Genomic DNA, 17,941 nt, shown 5'->3' on the forward strand with positions numbered 1-17,941 from the left:
TTACTTAGATAACCTGAACTGCTGCAGATTCTTTGGACTTGCATTGGAAGTGTAAAATTCTCAATGAGCCTATGATTATCTTATTTAACGTAATGCTATGTAAATGCCTTGTCTTTACTGATGAAGACTTAGAGTGACATGCATGGCATGGAAGCTGAATTAATTCAGCTAATTGTCTGACTACTTGGAGATACTCATAAACTGTGGAGAACATTGAAATTTCAGTCTGAGATTTCCAGCTGATCATAAGTAATATCAGAGATAGGAGAGAATGTAATGGTAATTCAAGACAAATCTTAATCCAGCAGAAGCTGTTGTGACAAATACTAAATGTGTTTAGAAAGCAAGAGGTCTTTATTGATTAAAAATTGAAACTCAAAATCTAATGGCATTGTTACCTGGAGGTTTGTAACAATGCCAGTGGTACTTGCAACCAGTCTGCTTAGTTGTTTTTACTTTTAACCTAATGTTCTGCATTATTTTGGTTCTTTTTCTAGTTTATCCCGCTTTTCTTTAGCTGATCAGCCTTTAGTTTTGATTGCTACTTTGCCATTGAAGCAAATTTTACTTCTAACCAAAGTAGAGCTACTTCCTGTAAGCTACATTCCTGTGGATGCCTGTGAACCTGCTTTCAGTCATGACAATGACTGAAAACCAACAGGAACATCTGACAGAAACTGAACCAGAAACTGTCTAAAGGGCAAATCATGTTTCAGGGTTATTTACGTGCGCGCCTCTATCATGATGTCAAAATCCCGTTTATGTAAACTCTGGTAAGGGAAGAAAGCAGCATTTCTAATAGGATAGTTGGTAAGCTGTCCTTTAGCCTCAGCTTGCATGCACCCACATAGTCTTTAATAATAGTCATAATTAAACACCCTAATTGGAAGCACCTGCATGAATGGATGCACAGAGGACTCGCACACATTTACCCTGCGGCAATGAGGGGGAAACCATAAGACAAATTTACTGGATTTAACTTTTTATAAGCTTCTAGAACCCACCAAATATTTATTAATTTGTTGAAAGTTTTAAATCAATTTAGATTTTTGAAGACCTCCTCAATCCTATTGTTTAGTGAGATTATTTGAACCTTTTTAGTATCTGTCTCCTTAATGAGATTTCAGTCTGATTGCTCTGTGTCAACAGTCTCCAGTATTGGAACATTATATGATACATTGGTGAACATGCATGTCATTATTTTTATAGATTTTCATGCTCTTGTAAATAAATTACAAATGATTTAAATACAGTCATATAATTAGCAGACAGAATAACTGATTGACAGAATAATTGGACCATTGTCCTTTTAACCAACAGGCTGAAATAGTGAAGAGACTGAACGGGATCTGCGCACAAGTCCTCCCCTACCTGTCTCAGGAGGTAAGCGGCGCATCTCACACATACATACACACCGACACACGGATACAAAGTCATCACCAACCCACTGACCCGCAGTAATATTCCTTACATCCTGGAATGAGATCACCCTCATTCCCGCCTCCTTATCTCCCCACCTCCATGACCCTTCACTCGGCATCCCACTCCTCTCCTCCCGTCATTCATCATCTTTGGCTTCCCGTGTTCACTTCCAACTCACTCTCCCTGTCACCCCGCCCCAGCCTCCTCACCTCGGCTCTCCTTTGCCATTTTTAATCTGTAACCTTCCTCCCACTTCTCTCCTCCCCCCACTTTATTTTTGACCTCCTCTTTCAATTCTTGGCTTCCCTCAATTCTTCCGTTGTCTACCCCTTCTTCCCACTCTTCCTTTTGTGGGGGTGGGCTTGTGTGTGTGTCAGTGTAATAAATGGCTGTGTGATTCAGATAAGCCATGCTCTTATCTGCCCACCAGGGGGTTGACCTCCACCTATTAAAGCACACCAGTCAGCCATTCATTCACCAGTGTCACACTAGGCTTTTTGTGGATGCGTGTGTTTGTGTGTGTATATATGATTGAATGAATAGCTAAATGTCCAGAGGGGGAGGTGCATCACCAGGGAGGATTGTCAGGGAGTCTGTTGGGACTGTTGATATTGATCTAACCTCTTAACCTTTCTCTCCCCCTAAACTGGCCTCCCCTTGTTTCTCTCTATCTGTTATTGTCCGTCTCACTTTCTCTGCTCCTCCCTCCACTCCTCCTCCACACCGCATCAACACAAACTCCGTCTGCAGCACCAGCAGCAGGTCCTGGCAGCCATAGAGAGGGCCAAGCAGGTCACCCCTCCAGAGATGAACTCCATCATCAGGGTAAGATACTCCAGTCGCTCAGCCCCACCCAGGAGTGTGATATTGACTAGAAAAATGCAAACAATAAGCTGGGTGATCAGTTTGATGGCTTATTTCCTTGTTATACTTCTATTTTTTATTTTTACTTTACACACTTAAAAAGCGCTTATGCTCCTCTCATCACAGCAGCCTGATGATAAATGCTAGTGCAGCTCAGCCTTTTATACTTTATGGATAATGGCTGCATTCTCAGGAGGGAACTGAGACTCAATAGTTGGTGGGCTGCCATAAGGTTGTTTTTGTAAAAGTTTCTTCATGTTTTTATTTTTTTTCCTCCTGGGGAGAACAACCAAGTAAAAACTCGCTAAGAATAAGAATAAATTTAATTCAAAGTTATCCATAGCCCTGGCAGTTTTCAATTTAAAGTAATATTTTGATTTAAAAAAGAAATTGATGTTAACCTTTTGTAGTGACCCAGACAGAGACTTGACTGAGAGTCTAGGGAGCTAAATATGAGGGTAATGGCAAGGAGACCTTCTAACCTTATTACTAAAACTCATCGCTAAAGATAAATGATCAAAATACAAGTGAAAACATGTAAGAATCTTATTAAAATAAAAGTTTATTAAAATTATTTTTTTCTTAAAATATAAATTTTTCAAAATTGAAACATTTTGAAAAATATCTGCTTTCCTATCAGAAACAGACTACTTGGTTGATTGAAAACAATTTTACATCTAAATTCTCCAGAAAAAATAAGATTGTTGGCTTAGATATAATGAAATTGTTTGAGGGAAATGAAATTTCCACTTGAAGAAGACGATATCTAGCAATAAATAAAAATGTGCTGTCAAAATTACCACTGCCGGCAGGCGAAGATGGAACATTCTTGGTGGAGATCAATTTTTATTTAGTGCTTCATGCTTCAGATGTAGGTGTTGGATAAGAACAAAGCTCTGACATGGGATCTGTCTGGCAAGAATGTTGAAATTTGTGGACTATTTTCTGCATGTGAGGATAAGACTTGTGCTTAATAGGGTGTAGCAACTCTCTGTGTTCTAGATGATCACAGCAACACAATATGCATGAGGCGAAAAGCTCACTGTTCTGCATTAAATGTTAGCTAGTTATGATTCAGACTCTTTATGCCTGTAATGAATCTTTTGGCAGTTGTTGTTTAATGCAGCATAAATAGTTTTATAAGGTACAGAGGGAGTAGTAATGGTCAGGTCATTAAGAAACTACAATTAAGTTGTTTCAATCCCAAAACCACAGATATCACCCACAAGCAACTTTCTCAATCAAACATTGTTGTGTGTGATGGAAATCATAAACTTTTTTTCCCAGTAGATTGACAGAATATTAATTATCTGAGAGCTACGTTTGCTATGAACGCAAAGCAGAAAGATTTTGCACAAACTACAGTTTACCGGCCATCACTGATTGCAAAAGGGGAATAAAGGGGGACAGTGGCTGATTTTCAGACCTTTGTGGAGGTAGATTAGATCGGTGGATAACATTAGTTTCACATGTAGGTATTGGCAAATCACACAAAATTATTGAAATCAGTGCCAATTTATCACTGCACCTATATTTTTTACATTTTATTTCTCAGAATATTGCATTTGTTCCTAATATCATGCATCCATGCTGCTTTCTTGTATCACAGGATGGATTTACTGATGTATCACCGTACACAGCAGTCGTGTGCCACTAAATGGAAGCTACCTTATTTTATTATAGTCTGTAATTCCCCTGGTGAAGATACTGTGAGTCCTTGTGTGCTCAGGCCTGTTTGTGATTGAAATATTTCATTTTGTCCTTTTTGAATGTAGTTCTCACCATTAATAGCTGAGAGTGCAGAGCGGTCTGTGAAGTTTAAAGGCGACTCATGACAATGAGCGCACTGAATGTGTCTCACTGTGCCTGTCTCTGCAGACTAATGGAAATACACAGGCTTGGAAGTATTTCTATAAATAAAACTATGTTAATTGTGCCGTTCCTTTGTGTTCTGCTGCACTTGTTCTGTGTTTTTAGCTTTGATTCCGTTTGATTTTATTAAAAGCTGCCTCAGTTATCCACAGGTTGTGCGGCTGATCTTATGAATCCTACAATATCAGCACTTTTACCTTGAGACACGTAGCAGGGCCTTATTGAGTTTCTGCATCATGTTGTTTTTCATAACCTGCTTGTTTCTGTTTATTTGTGTTGGCTCTCACCCACCTGCTTGTGTTCCTTGTAGCAGCAGCTCCAGGCTCACCAGCTGTCCCAGCTTCAGGGCCTGGCCTTGCCCATGACCCCGCTGCCTCTGGGTCTGAGCCAGCCAACCCTGCCAGCCGTCACCACTTCCTCCGGTCTCTTCTCGCTGTCTTCTCTGCTGGCCTCCCAGGCCCAGCTGGCCAAGGAGGAGAAGGCTTCTCGTGACGGCGTGGACAGCCACCGTGAGGAGGACGGAGACAAGTCTGACTAGGTCTCGTCTCCATGCGGCTCTTTTATCATAGAGACATTAATTCCCAGATCTGTCCCTGCAGCCTCGCCCGTGGTTGTCCCCTTTTTGACCTTACTCAACATGGGGTTTCTTTCTTCAACGCAGCTTCAGCTTTAGACCCCTAACCTATCCCCTTCTGGGAAAAGCTTTGGCACTCATATTACAGTAACTAAATTAAAATAGTAGATTTTTTATGTCTTCTGTTTTGGTTTAAGATGGACTTTTTCCTGTTCACTTTAGGGATAGCTTTTTTTTTCTTTCTTTTTTTCTGATTCATCGTCTTTATACTTTAGTTTCTGCATTCTTCTTTAGTCCAGGTTATTTTCCTCCCACTCTGCTCCTCCTCTAGTTTGGCAGGACTGATCCGTCAGACTGCATAAATCCCTCAGCTGGTGTTGAAACAAGCAAGCTGTTTAACAAAGAGATCTATTACAAACATTAACACAGGTTCCTTCCAAAATCCAGTCACTTAAAATAAGGTCCAAGTCTTTTGCAAAATGTAACATTCATCTGATGTTGGGGGGGAAACAAGCCCCTTATTTCAATTATCTTAGTTGTTTCATTTTGTTGACATTATGAGGGGTGGTGCTTTGCAAAAATATTGAAATCTCTTAAACTTTTTTTTACATTTTCTCATGTTACAGCCCCAGCCATCAATGCCTCAAAATTAGTCCATAGTTGTGAAGTGGAAATAAAATGACACATGGCTTTTTTTTTCTTTTTTTTATCTGAAAAGTATGGTGTGCATTTGTTTTCAGACCCCTCGTCTCTAATGCCTCTACACATTATGTAATGTAACTATTTGTACCTTCAGAAGCCACCTGATCAGTGAACAGAGTGCACCTGTAGGTCATTTAATCTCTTTTAAAACAGAACATTAGTGAACATATAGCACCATGAAGACCAATGAACACAGTAGACGGGTCAGGGAGAAAGATGTAGGGAAGTTTAACTTTCAGTCTGAATTTATCTCATTTATGTAAAATAATATTTTTTTTTCTCCCAGGCGTATGTGAAATTGACTAAAATGTGTCATGAATATATTACATATTATTATTATATGATTATTCTTTATGCATTGCCTCAACCTGCGGAATGGTGTCAAATTGTCTCTAATGTGGTCCTTACTATATTTATCTAATAAATATCAGCTGGGAGTAATTAGAAACATAGACCATCTTGGCAACATTAACACCAGAACTGAATTAAGGCAAATTAAACTTAATAGTTTACATGGGAATAAAACAAGGTTAGATTATAAAAACAGTTGGTTTTTTTCACTTATGGGAAAATGTCTCGTTATAAGGGGAAAAAAACAACTAGTATTTACTTAAGACAAAACTAACTGTTTAGCAAGATGTAGAAGTTTGTTTTATTTCAAGCGTACAAAAATATTTCTACTAGGAAGTAGACAAAAATACGTTGTGAGATTTTGTGTTTCTTCGGTTACATGATTAATGTTGAGCTGTTTTGCAAAGAAAAATGGGCATGGTAATTCTCTCCACATGTGCAAAGCTGGTAGAGATGAATCCCAAAAGACTTGCAGACGTAATGGTAGTAAAATCTGTTTCTATGAAGTATTAATTCAAGGTGATTGAAGGCAAATGCACAACTCACAATTTAGGATATGTAAAAAAACAAAAAAAACAAACTGTGCATCCTTTTCCTTGCACATAAAGATTTGGCTATGAAAAACATTTTAAGGAGTATTGATACCTTGGTAAGACTCTATACATTAGATTACCCACCCAGTACCTTAACCAAGAGGCATCATCAACCAGAGCTGTGGTAACTTAAACTGCAACCGAAACAACTGAAACCACCTCAATTCTCTGCTCCTCTGTCAGCTTTTTTTCATATTTAATGTGCACTTATATTGGAGCAGACACTAAGGGGAGGGAGTGTGGTGTGTGTTTGACAGCAGAGGGCAGCGCACGCCTTTGAACAATCCTCCTATGAACCAAGGACAAGACAACAGCAGCATACAGGCCAAGTCTGATAGGGAATAGTTTATTTATTAGCTCTGAGCATCCAGTTCATGTACTTATTGTACATGTTGCTCTCTAAATGATCTAATTATGAAAACAGAGTCGTAAATAATCTGTTCTCTCAGATTAAACCTCAAGGTGAAAGGATGTTCATGAGCTCTAAAACAAAAAGCTATGGTATGTTTACTGCCTGCCACGTAATGCAAGCGAGTGGCAACTTAACATCATTGTTCAGTACAAAGTGTCGCATAGTGAGGAGATATTTTGTTGCAATTTACTGATCACCTTAATACCCTTAGCACAAAAAACGGTAAAGTAACAGTCAGACTAAAAAAAATATAAAGGCCATAATAAATTATTTCAGAACGTTTTACTGCCGTTGTGAGAAACATCTTGTACGGTTCAACGTAAAAGCAAACCCACATGTTTTAAATTGCAGGTGCGTTCTCTAAGATACAAAAGCATGGTTGAGTAAGTGTGCACCTTTTGCTGAAGCATCGGTTGGATCCAGCTTAGCAATGTGTCTTTGGCAGGAGTCTTTCAACAGGCCAGATTCTAACTTAGCAAGAGTTTCCTCCACCTTGCAAAACTCTTCTATACGATTCTTTGAGAAGTTCTTTTCCACAGCCGTCTTCAGGTTACCCTTAAGATTTTTTTTTTTTGCCTGATTTAGTTTCAGATGCTGTCTAGTTTATTCAAAAACATGTTTTCTTGTGGTGAAGTCCTTGTCTTGGTAATTTAGATGTAAGCTCTTTCTCAGTGATATTTTATCTTCAGCCTTCAGGCCGATGTTGGAAGGCTTTGGCTCAAAGCTGAGTGGTATTTTTAACTGTTCAAAATTTCATATGCCTTGACAAATCTAGTCAGAAGAAAGGTGAACCAGAGCATGAGGCACCATGGTTCACTGTTGACACAGTGATCTTTTGGTGATGCACAGTTTTGGGGTATTTTGCCAAAATGGAGTTGTGGCCCAGAAATTTTGTTCTACCAGACTCTTTTGGTTTTGCAGACAAAATCCCAGTAGATTTTGGGAGATTTCATCCAGACTTGGATGTTTTTCTTTGTTCTGGCTTGCAACCCGTCTTCTTAGTTACCTAAAGCACAACAGATATTTACTGAAGTTCCTGTAGCTTAACTGGTGTTACTGACCCGGTCCCTGGCCAGTTTCAAAACACACAACTAACTTTTTAGAAATGTAAGCAGCATATTTTCTAAAGTCTTCATCAGACCTAGGTGCATTTGTCATTCGTTTGGGTTTTTTTTTTTTTGCATTCTTCTCCTGACTGATACCTTTATTGAATTGCACATTTTTGATTCTCTGTATCTGTGCTGAAAATAGCAGCTTTAGCTTGAGGACTCAAACTAGCAGAATATTCCAATGAAACCTTTTTTGGTGTAAACAAATCGACTGTAATTTATGATGGCTGTGTATTGGTTTAAGGGTCTGCACATCTGGACAAGCAGTTTATTTTTTAGTTTGAGTTTTATTCTGGAAAAAAGGCATTTTTCAGTTGAATTGGATATGATATATGTTGCATTAAAACATTTTTAAATGATTTATGCTGTCATGTTGTTTTACATCCCAAAAAAAACAGATTTTTGGCAAAGCGTAGACTTTTGATATTTGCCGTATGCTCGTCCTTTTTTTTTTAAAACCTCTTTTATATAGGGTCATTTGAATGCAGTGTTGGTGTTACAACCCAAGTATATATGCCGAGTGAATTCACACTCACTTGAGAAAAGTCTAATCAGGAAACAATAGTGTGTGCATAAATTGTTGCTGTGTAAGGTTGTTGCACTTAACCCCAGGACACAGTTATAAATATTGGCTTTCCCAGGAGGTTTTAAGAGTTAAACTCAAACACTTCATACACATCTGAATTTTCAGAAAGGTTTGGCTCAGTGGTAGCTGGACCCCAGAAATAAGGACCTCAGTTGTAACAACTGAAAATGTAGTTGAACTTTGCAGAAACACACACACTTCCCTTTGTTCTAGTAGCTGAATGACTTGACCAGTCACTGTCTTTACAGAAGCCACAATATGGTTTCTGGTAAGATTACTGAACGCATTTTCCACAAAAATGGAGAATCATTTGGACATTTCATCCAGTAGAAAGGGTGACAATTGACTTATTTGAAAATCACATTGGATTTTCAAACAAGCCCAACAAAGTCTGAATGTCTCCAAAGGTAAACCTTTTCTTTAATTAAGCCTGCAGTTGTATATCTATAGCACATTGTGTATAAACAGGTGTACAGATCTAGTAGTCAGTGATAAACCAATCGAAACTTCTTCACACGCTTGTGAAATAAGCTTGCAGCAAGTGCTCACATGTTGCTTGTATCTTGCTACATCCTTCACTTGTCATAGTGATGCCCAGATGTGTAGACGGAAAGCGAAACACATCAATGCATGTCTGCAGGGAACAGATTGATTTTGTTCTATTGGAGAGACTTTTTTTTAAAAGAAATTTTGTGATCAATGCACTTGATTTCCCTCCTCCCCATTTATTTCAAACTGTACTCAATATAACCTAGAAGGAGAACTTCAAAGCCTGTGTTATAATTAAATGAAATTCTATGTATATGTTCAAGTAGTCGGAGGTGCTTGCCTCTCTATACAGTTATACATAGAAAGCTTTATGTGTATATGGCTGCATCTTCTCTCGTCTGTCCTGAATGATTCTTGTGGTGTTGTTACAAAAACCGATGTGACACCTGAGGGGGAAAAAAACTGCAGTACATTCACCTTTTTTACCCTTTGAGCCCCCATCCCCATCTTCTTTTTTCATTCTCAGTCTCCCCTTTTTTCCTCCCTGACTTTCTTGCCCTTATAGAGTGAAACATTGTAAGCATTTTGAGCTTTGTAAAGGTCTTTTTTTTTAAATACTTATTTTGTGTATAATATAAAACAAAAAAGTGTGTACTTTGACAGAAAACAACGTGTGTATGAAACCATAGCTTCATTTAAGCCAAAAAAAAAAAGGAAAAAAAAAAAAGTGCAACAAAAATTTACTATAAATAATGAGATGTTCTGCAGTAAGGAAGGACTTCTGGTGCCTTACAAATAAAGTCAATCCAATCATAATAAAGTGTCAGTGGTTTCATTTAAGGCTGAAATCCTCCTATGGATGGAGTTATTTGTTTAAATGTACATTGTTGTTTCAGTTCATTGATATCAAATGATATCTTTTATTCAGGATAAAAGATGTCCTAATTAGGGATGCAAGATATTATCTGCTGAGATGAGCTGTAAAATTTGATATCGGACATCGGCCATTCCGTCAAAATAACTCGCCGATATAAATGGTGTTGTTTTTATATGACACTCAGGCATCATCGGTGACAGTACAATGTCAAGTTTGCATTGTTTGAGTGTTACCATTGTCTCAGAGAGATCAAATGTCCTAAATAAATTTAACATTAAACATAATCCAAGTAATACATAATCCATGAAGTGTTTCATCATTTTCAACCTCATTTTTAGCATTTTGTAGCAGGCTACTTTAACAAAGATAATGCAGTAATTTAATTCCACAGTAGAGAAAGCCATATAGTTTCAGTAAGTAGGTATAGGAAAAAATGTTGATGTCGGTATCGGTTATTGGCCAAATGAGTTTTGGTATATCGGCATATCGGATATTGACCAAAATTCCAATATTGTGCATCCATTGACCTAATCACCTTTCACCCAGTGGCGCTCCAAGAATATTTTCAGTGGGGTGGCTGGACCGCACCAGCAAAACGTAGAGTGGCAAAATTTGTATTTATTTATTTTCTAATATTTATCTATTTATTTTTTTTTTTTTCTAAATTTTTAACAGGTTTATTGCCAGAGAAAAACTCTTGTTTATCTCTTCACAATCAGAATCTGCACAATTGGAAAGCATCTGGTCGGCATTTCTAGTCTCTGTTGAGTTTGATGAAACCAAATAACCCGTCTTGGATCTCTGAGTCCACCTGATATTAGATCTGTGCATGAACAGACATGATGGGGAGTCAGAACTTGAGCCTAACGAGGGTGGCTGCAGTTCACAGCCCGACCACCAGGAGGAAGTGTTGCTTTACGTTTGCCATGACCTGAAGGCAGCAGGTAATTACTGAGGTGTGTGTGTGTGTCACAGCAAAAAGGGGGCTTCCTGTTCTTTAAACTGCACTGATGAGGGTTTATCTATTCTGTGCTGCTCATACCCAGGATTGATGTGACATCTCAGAGACGATGGATCACAACCCGATCAGCACCTGCACATAATCACCACTTAGACCGCTCTGCCTTCGGCCTTGAGACTGGGTTTGTTTCATTCACACATGTAAACACACGCGTTTCCTCCTCTCACTGTTTGCCTTTTCTCTGTGTGTCCATGTAGCCAGATGTGTGTGTGAGAGATTGAGAAAACAGAGGAAGGCTTGTGAGCCCTCTGAGTTCCTGTGGTTGCAGCCCTTCCTCCTGTCTTTCTCCCTTCCTCTCTGTTTCTCTCTCCCCACAGACAGCTCTGGATCTGACACTTAAATAAATATGAAAGTGCCCTATTTTTCCTCTTTCTGTCTGAGGATTCACACACCACTCCACACGAGCAGCGGCAGAGGAAGAGGAGGGAAGGTTTCTCTCAACTGTCTTTCACAAAGCAAATTAGAGACTTGAATAAAGGCCACAAAACCTATAATGAATTAAAGCTAATAATTATTTTTCCCTTTCTTATTCTATTCTTTTTTATGAAAAACAGCCTTAAGCACCAAAATGATGCCCTCATTTTTACCCCTAACCCATATTTTTCTCAGGGCAGCAAAATATGGCTTTCAAGTCTCCAGAAGCTGAGATTTATCAGGGCCACACTAAAAATGAAGAAGCAGAACCTGCACTTCCAAATCCACTCAAAAAAAAAAAAAGTGTTTCCTCAGTTAACATGTCTTATTAGTGCAGTAACCACTGTAATGTTTGACATAGCTGCTAATTAACTCTTATAACCACATTATTATTAGAAACAATAAAGGGCAATAATGATTCATTGCCTGTTACTGTTAGGTTTGGAGTCTTCAGTGCCACATACAGTATATGCTCTAGGAGAAACCAGACTGAAAGCATCCAGAGGCAAATAAAAATGACCAAATAAAATAACAAATGACGTTTCAAAACAAAGATACCACAGAGAATTAATTTCCCTCCTAAACACCTGAAAAGTACTCATATTAATTTATTAAACAAAAAGACTTAGTGACATAATTCAATCTGGATTGCCAGATTGAGATTGAGCTCAGTCAGCTCAATCTTCCCCATGTTGTGGTTTATACATGTACTGCTTTCTCCCTGAAGAACCTCTTCCTGCCTGTAGTTCTCCTCATTATGGATCACCAATGCTTCAGTGTTTACAACTGAGTTGTCATCCGTCCTCTATGCTGCCCCTGGTGGCGAACTTACTTGTATCCCAGTCATGTTTTATTTTGTGCCTGCTGATCTCAAACAGGTGCACCAATTATTTAAGTTGTGGCAAATTATTACTATTCTGTGAGGTAAGACCTTCAATTACATTTTCAGTTCTCTCAGACAATCAAGATATAAAACAAACCCAAAGTACGTTTGTCAGTAAAACAAATAAAAAGTAAAAAAAAAAAAAAAAAATCAAACAAAACACAAAAAGTACCTATCAATCTGGTTGATAACGACAAATGATTGCACACATCATTTCTGTGTAGTTTAGACTCTTTGGAGTTGGAGCTTCTGTAGGTGTTGGTATACCTGGGCATTTATAACCGAAACCTTTAATGTTTTTTTTTTTATATTGTATTACTACAATATAAAATGTATATATTAGAATTACTACGTATTAAAATCATGAATTAAAGATCTGTTACAATTAGTTTTTATCTACATAGCACACAAGCAGGCCTTCTTGCATTTCCTCTGTCCTTCAGACAATAACTGCCTGTAATCTGCAGTCTGCACCAGAGTTGCACCTATTTTGCTCAATATGTGTTACATGCAGGCACCGGTTGTTTTTACAGCTTCTATAGCTTCAGCAGTCAGGCAGATCTTTTTTTCTCTCTCTCACTAAATAAGAGAGGTGCAGCCGAGAGTGGCAGAGGAGAAAACATTGTCTTCTGCTGCAGTAAAGCCAAGCTGAGCTGTTATCTCCACAAAATCAGGTTCATAAGTAGATGGGACTTTTAGAGGGAACCTGAGATGTTTATGTAATCATTTATAAAAAGAGACAGTGGGAAAACTCTTCTGTAAGAGCAGATGAGCTAAAAATACGTAGTGATTTTCTTTTTTTTCCATTTGCTATTTTCGTCTAATTTACTTTCAAAATTTCAGATAAATAATTCATACATAGTATGGTATTTTTACCATTTGTGTGTCATATCCATTATCTGAGACATTTCTACCATTATTTTTATTTTACCGAAATAATAATGATGTGTGTTTTGTTAAGTGAAAACCAACCACTATCCACATGTGTGGGCAATAAAACATAGATTTTCACAAAGCATATCTAGGTTGAGTTGAGACTCTAATCTATCAGTTACCTACAAACACAGCTGCGTTTATGTACAACTTACCAGAAGAACTAATAATGTTTTAGTCTGTCTTAGGGCAAGTGTCAGAGTTTATTTGGTCACATTTCGGCCACTACCTGGATGATGTGGCAAGTCGTAGAGACAGGAGGAATATAACCCTCTAGATAAATGCTTCATCATTGGATTTTTTTTGTACTTATTTCCCTTTTTTAAATCCATATGTAAAAATATCCCAACCTTGCTGCAAAACATCCGCCGATGTCTCAGTAGACGTACTGTTACTTCACTCATTGAAAGTCTTATTGGTGGTTTATTGCATTCAGATCAGTTTTAACTTCTTCCAGCTCTTTTTTAAATACTCATTTCTGGTACATTATATAAACATCACCAATTAGACACATTGGTCCAGTTACTGTTCAGTGTGAATAAGAAGGTAATTTATCTGATTCCCTCCTTCCTGTCTTAATGAAAACTTTGGTTGATTTGTTGCTGATGTTGACGTCTGAATTTGCCAAACACAATATTCAAGCAGCAGATTAGACACGTTTTTGCTTCCTTTTTGCAGGACGAGACATTTGAGAGCAGGCAAAGCAGAGACCTGAATTAATGAAGCAAACACAATCATCTTTCAGAGCTTCAGCTTTATTAGAGGTAGTTTTCCGCATCTCAATGGGACCCGGCCTTCCAAATTCAGCAGCCTCCACCACTGGTGCAGTTTTCATAGCATTTGTAAAGAAGTTTGTGTTGCTTTCCTTCCCCTCTCTGCTCGACTCCCCCTGGCTCTTCGTTTTTATTTGGACCTCGCACTCGATGGTGAGCCCATCATTTCATTTGAGAAGGTTGATGTAGAAGAATAGGAGCCAACAGGTCTGAAAAGCACCTTATTGAAGATGCTGGTAAACTGGCAGGGTGTGCAGTGGTGATGGCATATCTGCACGGGGAAACAAGTCTGTGTGTTTGTAACGATGATGAGTCTGAGCAAAAAGACGGAGAGAAAGAGAGAGACAGAGACGGAGAGCAAGAAGCGTCTTGATTAATCATGATTGACTCATTCAGAGCCCACTCGTCTTTTCCCTCTCGCTCCCTCGCTCTGGCTCTCCTTTATGGCTTGATTACCGAGACGTAGTCTATCTCTCATTACCTCCCCTCCTCCGTCTCTCACTCTATTTCTCCATCTTTTCTCCTTTTCTCTCCATCTGACAGCCCCCCCCCCCACCCCACCTCCCACCCTGCTGCGCCAGTTTATTCACCCGTTCCCCCGGAAAGGAGGCTGTCAATCTCCATCTCCCGCATCTCCTCATCCATCCATCCATCCTTGCCTACCTTCATCCATCACCATCACTCTCCTTCCTCTCTCTTTCCTCTTCTTCCTGTCTCATTTGCTCCTCTTTTTTCATTCTCACTTCACATTCATTTCCTCCCTTTCTTAATCTTCATTTTTCCTCCGTTGCGTTCCCAATGATCTGTCGCTGTTGTCTTTCAGAGACGTGTCCTTCCATCTCTGCTGGCCTCAGCTGAAGCTGCCGGAGCCGTCCATGTTGACATGCTGATGCACCTTGGGAAGCCGTCCATCCAGCGCTCTGACACTGAAACAGACAGAGAGCCGACAAATGAGAGCGTCCTAGTTTACGTATACATGAGTGATTTTATCTTTTGTCTCAAGTAGTGTGTCTTGAAAAAGTATTCACACCTCTTGAACTTTTTCACATTACATCATTATTTTTGAGAAGTTGAAAGATAAATTTATATACAGTATGTATATAAAAAGAAAAGTATATATTTCTGTTATTTATAGCTTTCTGCGAAAGAGTGATGTGGAGAAAGCCCAAAGAAGTTTTGTTTAAAGTTTGACAAAGACCAAAATAAATTTTTTAGTCTACATTCAAAATACTACATGTGGAGGGAAAACTATACACTATTCAGGGAGATGCATGGTAGTTTCAGCAACAAGAGGTTGGAATGCTTTTCTTCACCAGGAACGGGGCAAACCGCCCCCCCAGAGGATGCCGCCCTGGGAGGTTGCCCATGTGGCCCATATGAGGAAAATCCTTGAAGAAGATTCATTCAGTGTGACGAATGGAAGCAAACATCGAAAGTATATTCTAGATGTGCAATGCTGCACGCTGTTCCACATCACTGACTCAGATTTTGATGAGCAGAAATTAATACCCCACTTTTTAGATTTTTGTTCATAAAGGACTTTGAAGACCTCTTCATCCCACTTCTGCTGCTTTGTGCTGGTCTATTGTATAAGAATCCTGGTGAAATGCTGAAGGGGCCTGAATACTTTTGCAAGGCGATATAGCTGATGTTTGGTGTGTGATCGCTCTGTGTGCCGCAGGGATAGACTTTAACAGATTCATATGAAATACAACATTTCTCTTCTTTCTGACCTTCCACATATCATTCTTCTCTGTCTTCTGATATTTCCATCTTTTTTCTTTAAAAAAAACCCCGCTTATAACCTTTGTCTCCTTTCTCATTTTCCATTCTCTTCATTTGCTCACCCAATTTCTTTTCTTTTCTTTCCTACTTTTTAGGTCTTTCATCTCCCATCCCCGTCTTCGTGTTTGACTCATAACCGCTCATGCCGAATCTCCATTACTCATCATCTATCTTTGTCTCCTCTCTACTCTGCTGAATGTCTCTTCAGCCCAACTGGTCCTTTTCTATCTCTTGACAATGGTTTGATAAAAAAAAACCCCAAAAACTCCCAGCTAAGTTGTCAAAGCTCTTTCCATTCTTACAGTCGCTACACCATGGAGAGACTGACGCCATGCATGATTTTAGCTTTAGATGTGAAACTGTAGCTAAGAACCAATCAGCGTGTTTAGGTTACACCCTCTACACTTTTGCCACACCTGATAGTAATTCTTTACTCCGGTCTCCAATCGCAAATTAAGGAGGATATAAATTTGGCCCAGGAAGATGGCTGCCATTTTTTTTAGTTTTAGAGTTTCAATTGTGAATTAAAATCTTAACTGAAAGTGTTGAAATATTTGGTACCACAAAAAATAGTGTCACTCATTGACCACACTTTTTGCTTTTATTTGAATTTCATAGTGAAGATGTAAAAAAAGTCATGAATTCCTAATTCAAAGTTCCTAATACCTATGATCAAGTCTTTCTGTATTAAAAAAAAGTTTAATGTTTATTTTATATAATTTGTTTGTGGATGTCAAGAAATGTAGAACCTTTACTAAATATTTTTTTCAATTTTGTTTTTTTTTTTGTTTATGAAAAAATGACCAAAAAGTTAGGTTTTTTTTTGCTTATTTGTTTTTTTTTTAAGTTATGCTTTCTGCAATAAAACAATATATTTTGAGGCTATGCTAGAACATAGCAGGCTGCACAATGGAGCAGTTGATAACACTGTTGAATTGGAGCAAAAAAGTTCTGGGTTTCAATCTGGTTTGTCATTAGGGAATTGGCTTTTCTCCTCGTTCATCTGTGGGTTCTCTCCTGGTACTCTGCTTTCCTCCCACTTTCCTGAAACATGATTGGTAGGTAGGTCTCTCTAAATTGCCCCTGGGTCTGTGTGAGCACAAATAGGTAGGTATATGAATTGGGGAAAAAAACAAAAACCCATAAAGACCCTTGTCTCCATTATGTGAGCTGTGCAATATTGCAAATGATAAAGTTGCAATGAGACAAAAAGGGGTTTCAATACTGGAGGACAGTACTTGCATACCTTTGGACATTCAGCATTGCTGTGTAGTATTTAGATGACAGAAAAAATACTGCCATGCCCTACTTCTTCTTTGATTTCTTCTGCACGTCACCCTCCCTCCCCTCTGTCTTTCTCTGCAGTGTCTCTGCCCCCACAGGTAATGTTGTTCAGTGTCGAGCCCTCCCCTATGTGGTTAGTGGGCTGTTACCCAGCTGCCTCTGATATTTCCTGCCTGTCACTTCCAATCCTGGTGACGGTACCCCTAAAAAAAAAAAACACACACACCTCATCTTTTTTCCAGCACACTGTAGTCCAGGAGATTTTAGATCATAAGTCCAGCATAAATACATCAACTGATGGTTTTTACACACAAACCTGAAAAAATATGCAAAGAAAAACACTTCAACATATGATGACTGTCTTGTGTTTTTCATGTGTGTTCAGTTAGTTATTACACACACACACACACGCACACACGCACACACACACACACACACACACACACACACACACACGCACACACACACGCACACGCACACACGAAATACTGGCACAGCAGAAGAATCAACTCCCTAATGCTAAAAGCTACATTCATTTAGCATGAGCCTCCCCTCTCTTTTGCATCTCTCTTCATCTGCAACCTTCCATAGTCTTCCTCCTCCTCCACATCCTTTCTCCTCCTCTTCCCTATATCTCTCCTCATCCTCCTCTTCCTCCTCCTCCTCTGAGCAGCTATAGGGGAGAAACAAGGTTTTCCTCCATTCTGTCTGTCTCCTCTCCTCATTATTTTTCTCTATATTTAAGCAATTTCTCTTCCACGCCTTTTCCTAACATTTTACAAGAATAGACAGTCAATAGCTGGGGCACTATAACATCTACTGCATCTAAATCCATTCATAATGCATCGTATATGCAGTGAGATTCCCTTCTGGTTGTCTAAACAGCAGAATGTCGGCTGAATCTAAAGATCCTCTTTAGTTTGCCAGCAGCTTTATCTTTACTTCCTAACCGAACCGATTTAGCAAATTCAAATATGATTAAGATAGTGGACTGTAA

The 17,941-nt window shown here is 38.8% G+C and overlaps 1 protein-coding gene across 2 annotated transcripts in view; it reads left to right on the plus strand.

Annotated features, from left to right (window-relative positions):
• The window catches only part of aes (amino-terminal enhancer of split), a 37,941-nt gene extending 28,223 nt beyond the window's left edge, over positions 1–9,718 (plus strand). Inside the window, exons 5-7 of one of the 2 annotated variants that reach the window (XM_005795662.3) lie at positions 1,321–1,383; positions 2,173–2,247; positions 4,472–9,718. In XM_005795662.3, coding sequence (XP_005795719.1) covers positions 1,321–1,383; positions 2,173–2,247; positions 4,472–4,696 — 363 coding nt within the window. In that variant the 3' untranslated portion in view covers positions 4,697–9,718. Of the gene's footprint in view, positions 1–1,320; positions 1,384–2,172; positions 2,248–4,468 lie in introns of both variants that reach the window. The other variant, XM_005795661.3, reaches the window with a different exon arrangement.
• Positions 9,719–17,941: the final 8,223 nt, after the last annotated feature.

This window comes from Xiphophorus maculatus, chromosome 9, assembly GCF_002775205.1.
Source record: "Xiphophorus maculatus strain JP 163 A chromosome 9, X_maculatus-5.0-male, whole genome shotgun sequence".
Taxonomy (NCBI): domain Eukaryota; kingdom Metazoa; phylum Chordata; class Actinopteri; order Cyprinodontiformes; family Poeciliidae; genus Xiphophorus; species Xiphophorus maculatus.